Source organism: Notothenia coriiceps, unplaced genomic scaffold (genome assembly GCF_000735185.1).
Source record: "Notothenia coriiceps isolate Sejong01 unplaced genomic scaffold, NC01 NC01_scaffold00031885, whole genome shotgun sequence".
Taxonomy (NCBI): Eukaryota; Metazoa; Chordata; class Actinopteri; order Perciformes; family Nototheniidae; genus Notothenia; species Notothenia coriiceps.
This window is the reverse complement of record NW_011364586.1, coordinates 639,298-649,543: the sequence shown is the minus strand read 5'-3', so window position 1 is coordinate 649,543 and position 10,246 is coordinate 639,298. Positions and strand designations below refer to the sequence as shown.

Genomic DNA, 10,246 nt, shown 5'->3' with positions numbered 1-10,246 from the left:
ACAACTAATGTGTTATATTAGCTGTACAATTTACCACATATGGTGCTCTTAGTTTCCATACCTCCTGTGTTTTACGAGCAACTTATCAAGTCTTGGCAAACGGCATAAAACACGATTAAACATGTATTAAACATATAAAACCATGCTCGTATCTACAACCTATAGAAATGCAAAACGGCGTCAGTTTAGAGGTAATTCTGTCCTCCTGCTTACCGCATAATTTATGAGAAAGCATTTCATAACATTAACACAACATATTCGAGGTGGTTTTAAATAACATATCCGTATTTATTTATTTCTCCCAGTTATGTTTTTGTGTGCACTGAGGAGTCTCAAACAGGTGTTTGTTAAATCATTTTAAGATTTGCTTTAATCAATGTTTGAAAATGAATTCTTCATAATATGATAAATGAGAGGTAACATTTTATTTATGGTATTATTTCCACATATTTCTCTCCATTCTTCCTTCTGCCAACGGTGTCGCAGTTTCTCGTCTCTCCCGTTTTTGTGCTTACTGCGTACGCATGGGTTAGAGTTTGCGTGGAGGACCGCACGTTTTCCCGTCAAGTTAGTATTTTATAAATCGCAAACATTGCGTAGAAACTGCCGTACGCCATTTTTTGAGCGTATATCCCTTTTATAAATGAGGCCCCTGAACACACTCACCTGTGAGTGGAATTTGGTCTTGTTTTTCCCATAGTTGTCCCAATTAGAAGAAGAAGAATTGGGAGGGATGAAACCATCTTTAATGTTCACACATGCAGAGCACACAGCACACACAGTGACATGTGGCCTCTGCATTTAACCCATCCTAGCACCAGGAGTCTAGGAGGCTGGGTTTAGAAAATGAACATTCAAATCAATCTTTATTTATCCCATATGGATACAGGACCAAGACCACCAAGCTCAGGGATAGGGTGTGTGTAGTGCAGACACTTACCTATGTATAAAACACACACTGTCTCATCTGTTTGCAGCTAAAGCTATTTGACATGCATATAGTTTACTTGTAGCTGCATGTAACTTACACTTACTGTGTACATTGCACTATTCAATTGCATTTCTATTTAATATATTGTTACGTTGTTTGAGATGCATGGGATTTAAGATTGCGATGTTATTGTGACTATGACAATAAAGCCTGTGGGGCAGCTTCAGGCAGTCTTTTGGGATGACTTTATTGCACATGTCCATATCACGTTGACGTTTAGAAAACAATTGATTGATCAGCACTCATTTTCAGACATTAGATGAGTTGTTTACATCTTGGCATATGGATGGAAAACCATCACTGTGAGCTGTTTCAAGTCTGGAGGTTTCTTTCCCCTGCAGGCAGCAGTGTCTGGAAGATTTCCAGCTTTTAGGAGATTAAAGAGCATTTTAGATTACAAGCCACATCTTAAATTAACCATCAGTTCACTATTGGTTGGTCATATTTTAACGTCATGTCTTTACAATCATTTATGCACTTAAATCAAAGCATTCTGGCGTTTGATTATTTTTTTTTTGCCATGTTTCTGCACATTTTCCCTTTTTTAGGAAACTCATAAAAAGATAATAATCTTTTAATTCAACACCAATACAGTATGACTTGATTGTAGTGTGTGTTTGTCTTGTGGACACTACATGGTTGTGAGATATATATTTAAAATGTTGGTTTTTTCGGGGGGATTTCTGTACTCACTTGACTGTTATCTCTGAGATAGATTAGCAGGTAATACCTCTGTGTGCCTGGCTATTATATCTGCAAAGCTTACACAGTATGCGTTAATTTCATCAGAGGCACACACACTCTGAGGTTGTTATTATCTGTGTTTGATGGATCATATTTGACCTGTTTTTAGCTTGTACTTTTGTCCTGTTTTGTCCCAGTTTGCTGTTGTATTCAGGCTTTGGGAACCTGTATCTGTTTCATGGTGACGTTGTTGCTTTTGTGTAGATGCAGGATACTGTTTCAACCTGAGCTACTCTACTACAGTCTTCAGTCTCGAGGCATTCATCGGCCGTCTAATTTATTCATTGGTTCTTGTCTCAGTTCACCATTTTCATAGTTAATTCTTTATTCTGTCACTTACCACTATACGTGACTTATAGTACATCCCACATGTTATTGTACTGGTTATGTATTGACTGTTTGTGCAGTACAAACGGTTAATTATCTTTAAATCTAGACAGGACACACATTATGTGGTAATTCACTCTTTAACCACAGGTAACAACAGGAAGTCGTTGTGCACAATGAGACTTCACTCGGCACAAAGTAATAGTTTTCTCCAGTCTCAGTCAATGCTACTATCCCCTCTTCTTGTTTCTCACTTGGTACATCCTTTCCCCCTCTCTTTTCCTTGTTTCTTAGTCCCTCCCAACAGACGTCCTAACAGAGGTGGACATAAAGAGACAGCTGGCATTTAAGAATGAGACAATTGTGCGTTGGAGCTGCCATTTTTCACCGCAATTAAATATGACGTGTGGCACAGCGGCATCATCTGTCAAATATCACAAGCCTTTTATCCGTCACCAATGCTAAAAATAATTTACATAACAATAACGTTTTGCAAATAATACACCTGTGTGATACCTCTTGATAGCTACTCCTCTCATATGCCCTTCTAAGTGTATAATAAACCGGACATTTTGTAAATATAACTTGACTAATCAGTTGGGTTTGTTTTAGCTTATTATGTGCAACTCAGTCAGCTTAGCTCTGGTCTGCTGCTGTTTGGCCACATGGGGGCAGCAGAGCACTGTCAGTGAGCTGTAGCCTGTTAGTCAGAGCAGAAGAAGAAGCTTATACCTTTGCTGGAAACACTGCCACCACTCAAGTTTAGTGAAGGAGCCAAGTACATCACGTTGAGAAGGTAGTTAATACATAAGTGTGTGTAATTCTCATGTGGTTGTGTGTGGTTATGGGGTGCTTCAATTCAAGACATTATTGATAGAAAATGCAGCCATTAACCTAAAATGACACTAATTGGTGGAAATGAATTGTTTGTTTGTGTGCGTCTTGTTTGCTATAGTTGTCTTTTTGATGTGATAGTGTTATGACGTAGTCCTTAAAACAAAAATGCTACTCTTTTCATTATGTAACATTCTTTCATGTACAGCGTGTCTGTTTCACTCTAATCCTAATTTCGGAAATGGCTGGGAAAGCAAAAAGACAATGAAAGCCTCTATTGTAATTTTATTTTTTTAAAGTCTCCGCTAACACACCGGGAACTTGTTGTGGTTAATTTGACACACCTGCTGCTGATTGGGAGCTGGAGAACAGAGCAGCAGCTGATTGGCTCTCTGAATCAAATGGTTTTGGAAGATGTTTGATTTTTTTTTTCTAAGCAGTAACTTTTCTTTACACTTAAAAAACAACTAGTTTTGCTAAAGTTGTTGTATGCATATGTTTTGAATTTATAAACAATGTGGTATTTGTATTACTTTAAGACCACTTCTTTCTATCGTGATACTGGATCCCTTTTTTCAATTAGTTTTTATTTAATTCTATATGTATACCTGATGGCATCTGACTCATGTTGAGTCATATGGATATTTATATATATATGTTTTCATTAGAATACTTAGATCCTTATACTCAAGGGACCACAATAAAAGCTTCACGTTGGGAATAGAAAATATACAATTGTCTATACTCAAAGCCATCATATAAGCAAACTGCAAGCAAAATATTTACCAAACTTTAATCGCAGCATGAAGACAGTGCCACAGGTCTCTAATAAGTCCCACGTAATATAACACTTCTTCTGTACTGGAATAATGCAAGATTCCTACTTAATATCAGCTGCACCAATTATATTTTTTAGGAAAATGGCACACACTTGAAACGCTCCCACAACCCTAGGCAACGGCTTAATAAGGGTTGGTCGCTTTATTAGATTAAATCTCTCTAAACACGGCTCACACCTCCTTGTTTAATCACTTTCAAAGCATTATCATCTTCTTATCTTGTTCCTTAAAGCGTCTTTTCCCACCTGAGAAGCTGAACTTAGCAAATGGATTCAACACAGGGAGTGTAAACAAAGTATGAGCTGTATGTAATTGGTTCTTGTTTCTGAAGTACCAATGTATAACCATTTTTGCAGCACAAAAGCAGTTAGATATCCTCTCATGAACACTGTATTTTAAATATTTGTTCTGTGTGCTAGTGTCTCTAAAAACATATTCCTGATCAACGTGTTCCCTCATTTCTGACACTTCTTACCTTCACTTATTACTGTTTAAGTGTAAATGGTTATGGCTCAGGGTTTAATGGGTGTCTACCGTCTACCAATCAGAGGGTCAGTGGTTCAGTCCACATGTCAAAGTGTCCTTGGGCAAGATGCTTAACCTCAAAATGGTCCCAGAGGCATGTTGCAGTGTTGAATCTTCACTGCTTAGGATAAAATCGACAGCTTAATGACATGTGAAGTAAAAAAGTGTATAGACATTGTGTGTTAAACATGTCCTCTGTTCCTCTCAGGATGTTGCGGTTCACTGTAGTACGAGGCGGCCTCGGGATGCTGGCTGTGAGGAGGACCTGTGTGTCCCCGCGCTTCTCCCACTCTACCCCGCAGAGCAACATCCGACCAATCAACAAAGTGATGGTGGCCAACAGAGGTAAGAGCCGTCCAATGGCAATAACTTACCCCAGAAATACAAGCAACTCGATAGCACTATTACATTTAATGCCGTTTTCATTTATAATGTTACTATCTTGCCCAGGCAAAAGAACAGACCCTTAATTTTTAATGGCCAACATTTACTTTGATGTAGCTCATGCTAGCATTTTAGCACGCATTGTATGGCTGCACGTTGTTGGCTTATATAGAAAAGCAGTACAGTGTTTTTTAGAATAATGGAATCTGCAAGTCTAAAAGATGTATGCATCATATGTCTTTTTATTTTGAATCCACTTTTTTAAACATCAATTTTTGTAACGGACAAAAAAAAGTCAAAAGGAAAATGCTACTTAAAGATATTTTTATGCTGCTTCTAAGTTATTTACCAGGACATATTGAAAACAGCTATATGACAAACAGTGTCTATAATTCAATTTATTTCCCAAATATTTGTTTGTCAGGCTGCCAGAAATCCCCATAATTGCCGTTTACTGGCATTGAGGTCTGAATGGACAAATAATTACAGCGAGGCGCTGAGTTTTCTAAACACTAGTCAGTCACCAGTCTGCCGGTCGGACGCAGCATTAACATGACTGACGTGTTCCAGTAAGACTTGTAATCACCGGACCCTCTCGTAATAATGCTAATGCTGTCCAGAGAGGCCGTCAGTGTGCAATTAAAGAAGCTCTGTCAGGATTTGATAGAAAAAAAATGTATTTATTTGTCAAACGGCTTTTAGAGCCTCATTATATTCCTTCCAGAGGACACATTTATAGTGCTTGATTTGCGTCAGTGTTTCATTATTTCAGATTTATGTTGCGTGGGTTCCCAATATGATTCCAATTGTGCACACATGTGGTCCTTTTTGTAGGCCTCCTGCTGCACATAAAGTCTGCGTTGCGCATACATGCATACATTCATGTCCACCCCCCCATAAAGGCGCTATTTAACTGCTTAAATCCATCAGTGTGATTCAAATAGATTGTGGTTTCTCACACATACAGAGGGCTTTCCGTCAGTCTCTCTCCTTCATATGGGCGTGATGCGATCTCAACACCATATTAGATCACATTCATCACACTGCAGTGCACTGGACCGGCTTCAGAGCATGTGTGTGCGTGCTTGTGTGTGTGAGATGAAAAGAAAGACTGGACCATCACATCATATCAGCCAAGATTCCACTTCACCAAGCACATCTCCTCTCTGCCATTGCTTCAGTAATACTCTTCTTTCCTTTCCTCCTTCCTCTCCTCCCTCCCTCTGCACTCCTCGATGTTTTTACACTTGTCAGATGTGATTTTCCTCCGAACCCCTTGCTGTCTTCCTTCTCGCCCCTCATGACTTTGCTCCTCTCCTTTTAGCATGGCGTACTTTGTCTCCTCCTTTTTCTCTCCTTCACTGTGCCCTCTCCACTTATCATTCCATGTTGGTAAACCTGCTAAACTGTTTCTTTTGGTACCTCAATTCTTTGTCCTTTTTCTCTTTTTCCCCCCTCAACTTTTTGTGTTTCCTCACCTTTGATCCATCACATTTTCTCTGTCTTCTCCTCTCCGTCCTTTCTCATACTTTCATCCTTTTCGTGTTCCTACTGTTGTCGTTCTTCAGAATTCTCTTTTGCACTCTCTAGATGTCTAAGCGCTGTCCCCCCTTTCAAGCCAGAACAACACATCTTACTAGTTTTCTCTGACTAAACCTTTTTTTCTCCGTCAAAATGTGTGCTTTCAAAAAACCAAGTATTTGGCTCCAGTGACAGCAGATAAAAGCCTGCTAGTGTTTTGGTTGTCTAAATCTGAGACATTACACTTTCACACAACAACAAAAAACGTTGACTTATTGCTGTGTCTGTTGATATTTTTCACAGTGTGATGAAGTATACCAGATGGATTTGTCTTGTTTTCACATCCATTGTGGCATAACAAACTCAAAGTTTATTTTATTATCTCAGTGGGGGTATTTCTTGCAAAAAAGTCCCAGGATGTTGATAGAACCATACAACATGTGTTCTGATGAAAAATAGATTATGACAGATGAAGAACTACCTCCCAATACACACAATCTACTAAACTGTGGGTCAAAACATTTCAATAAATAAAGAGAATACATGTGAAGCAAAGAAGGAGCAACGTATAAGAAAATATTACTGGTGAATTATTAAAATACATTAACAACATGTATCTTTTCTTCAAGGGGAAATCGCAATCCGTGTGTTCAGAGCCTGCACCGAGCTCGGGATTCGAACCGTGGCCGTCTACTCGGAGCAGGACACCGGACAAATGCACAGGTACTGAGCTCTGCCACATTTCAGCCAAATGGGTCCTCGGGGTTTTAAATAAAGAAAGCGTAACGGACAGATGTTTTTTAAACTGCTGCTGCCACTGCTGTATATCGAGCATAAAAGGCTAACAGTTGATGAGAGCCAAAAGCAATTAAAAGAAGCTTGGAAGCTTTTTCCCCCACTCGAGCTGTTTAGGCCAGGTTTTTTTTTGTGTCTGGACATAAGAATAATTGTGTCAACATTTTGAACATTCAGGTAATCACTATGCTTAGTTCACAGGTACACCCATCCTAATCTTTCTCAGCTTGTTCTATTTCACTCTGACTTTTCCAAATATATTGCACAGACTTGTAACCAATGACTGATTGGAGGACTTTTTTATTTATTGAACAGACTAAATACTGGTGCCTGCTCTCTGCTGAGCTTGCACCTGCTTCCATGACACTGCCTTACACTGATATGTATCCCTTTATCTTGTCTTAACAGGCAAAAGGCGGACGAGGCTTATCTGATTGGAAAAGGCCTTGCACCTGTTGCAGCATACCTGGACATTCCTGACATCATCAGAGTGGCCAAGGTAACGGATGTTATTAAAAAAAACAAACAAACATGGATTTCCCACTAAAGGAAAGTCTAATGTTGTTTGCTTTAGCAGTAGACCAATACAAAGGGGTCAAAGTGTGATAGTTAGTTTCCTAATTTTGGTTTACATTACAGTGCTCATCCTCAGAGAGCAGATGTAATGCTTCATGGCTACTGCGGCCCAGGAGGAGCTTCTTAAGTATTACAATATAAAATAAAATCTCCCAAGTGATGTCATTAGGGTTTTTCTTCAACTTGGGCTTTGAAGATTGCAAATGATTATCGTACAGCCAACGATAGAAACCGAGGATGAGGACTCTCAGAGATATTCGCATACAATATTTAAATTCCAGTAGGGTCCAACACTTTTGGAGGAAAAAAATGAATTTTTAAAAATGTCTTGCTTTTTTAACACTTTTCAATCTCATCTGAGAGAACGGATAAATGGGTTTCAAGTACTCATCTAGTGCATTTTCATACAATAAAAGTATTGGGCTTTGGCTGCTCTCACAACAACATATAATCAGCATATGTTCTCCAGAGTAGCTTGCAATGTGTCGTCATTATTGGCTCCATCTTGCACTGAGAAGTGGTACAAATAGTACGGATGTAGATTCAATAATTCATCCCCCTTTTTTTTCGTCTGAAAGCTTTCACTTTAAAGAGTTTCTTTAATGAGCAAACGGTGTAAAACGACATTTCTGCATGAAAAATGACTCAAAAGTTTAGTCCATTAGATGAAGAAGTTAGGCGAGTGTGCTCCCCTGATGTGTTGTGGTCGATGTATTTTCTTTCAACTTAGTTTCTTGCCTTGGGTAGTCGGGTCGCTGCAATTGATACAGCTACACTTAATGGATTGCAATGTCATGAAACTAGGCGTATAAGTGTCAAACAAATCATTTTATCGCTCTCCGTTTTACACTTGGCTTTGTTGGAAGAAGGAAAAGGGGAAACGACCTATTTTATGTCCACTGTATCTCTTCCTTCCCTGTTTTCTTCCCATTGTTCCTCACCTCCTATTTTCCTCTTGCTGCTGCTTCCCTCTACCATTTCTCTCCTTTCCCCTATCACGCTTTACCTCTTTATAATTGCGTTGGATGAGATGCTGTGTTTCTTGTTAGCTCCCTCCCCTCCTCACCCTCCCTCCTGCAGGATATGCTGCCAGTTGTTCATTATCGTTTCTCTGATCAATCTCTCGAGGTTTATCATTTTCTGCTTGGGGATGTGGTCAGCCAGCCAAGTCGGGAGCCTCCGCCGTCCAACTAATTTCTCAAAATCCTTCTGCCTATCTGGGATCCCGGCCACCCCACGCCAGCAAAGGAGTGTGTGTGTGTGTTCGTTCTCACTCTTTCACATTCAGAGTATCCGTTGTTCTTCTTCACCACACTGCGTATCGCTCTGCTACTGTCTGACCAAAATAACCATGCGTATCTGTCCCAGAACCTTCTGTGTGTGACATTGAATGCGAGAATGTGTCTTTCTGCTTGTAACTGTGAAAGCACGAGTGTATGATGATGCTTCTGTGTGTGTGTGTGTGTGTGTCACCCGGTGTGTACGTCTTCATTCGTGTCACTTTGTATTCATGAGTGTGAGTGAGCCTACTTGCTGCATTTTATGTGTGTGTGGCTCCTATCCTCCTCTGGCCTGCCAGTAACAGCTCCCTTAACAACGGGACAGCCCATAATTATAGTCTGCCTCGTATCCAAGAGCAGATGGCACACACTGATCCAGAGATGGCTCTATCTGTCAGGTTCGGCAGCTACTGTATCTGCCTACTACAGTGTGTGTGTTCCTCTCAGAATCTTCCCCCTGACCCTTATGTGATGTGTGCCGGCACTCGTTCAGTTCCCCTCCGGTGTCCATCGAGTAGATGATGATGAAGGCGACAGCAGCTAAGATAGAATGAGAATAGAGTATGTCATTATCTCACAGTCCCCTTTGACGTTAGCATACATCCCTTTCCCCTGGCCAGCAGGCAGCGTGGGGTAAAGCGTGCAGGTTGGTGTGTGTGATGAGGACTCTCCAACAGTCAGCCAAGTGTTTACTGGGGCCCCAGCAGAGACTCTGTATTTAACACGCCTGGTGCTTACCGGGCTACATCTCCTTTCTCTGGGTTTCTTTCTTAGCTGTATTAGCTTTAGCAAGAAGTCATGTCTTATCCAACAGGTGCAAGATGAAGACTATAATAAATATGGATAAAGGAAAAATATCAATACAGCATAGTAGGTGAAATCAAAGACCCATACTTGGGACACAAACAGTTGCTCTTTAATAAATAATAATATTGCCATCAAATGTACTCTTTTGTTTTCGTAGGTTTGGGGATTAGCAGGAAGTTCAACAAAACAATGGTGGAGACGTCGGAGCAAACAAAAGCACATATGAAATAAAAACGTGGCTATCTTATTATCAACATGTTTATCAACTGCATAGTTTGCTGTTGAGAAAAGGAAATATATTGCAGTTTATGTTATTTGTATTGCAATACTCAGCATATTGCAACATTTTAAAAGTAGCAATAACATCGTATTGTGCAGCCTACGCTACTTCCCACCTAATAATCATGTGAATAACCTTCTCTCCATGTCTCTCTCCCTCACTTCCTAGGAAAACAATGTGGACGCCATCCACCCCGGCTACGGGTTCCTGTCGGAGCGGGCGGACTTCGCTCAGGCCTGCATAGACGCAGGAGTGATGTTCATCGGACCGAGCCCAGAGGTGGTCCGCCAGATGGGAGACAAGGTGGAGGCTCGGGCCCTGGCCATCAGTGCAGGTATGGAGG

The 10,246-nt window shown here is 40.3% G+C and overlaps 1 protein-coding gene across 1 annotated transcript in view; it reads left to right on the top strand.

Annotated features, from left to right (window-relative positions):
• Positions 1–2,801: 2,801 nt before the first annotated feature.
• Positions 2,802–10,246, top strand: part of LOC104960528 (pyruvate carboxylase, mitochondrial) — a 251,396-nt gene continuing 243,951 nt past the window's right edge. Inside the window, exons 1-5 of the mRNA XM_010788608.1 lie at positions 2,802–2,858; positions 4,469–4,605; positions 6,795–6,888; positions 7,369–7,459; positions 10,072–10,237. Coding sequence (XP_010786910.1) covers positions 4,470–4,605; positions 6,795–6,888; positions 7,369–7,459; positions 10,072–10,237 — 487 coding nt within the window. The 5' untranslated portion in view covers positions 2,802–2,858; position 4,469. The remainder of the gene's footprint in view (positions 2,859–4,468; positions 4,606–6,794; positions 6,889–7,368; positions 7,460–10,071; positions 10,238–10,246) is intronic.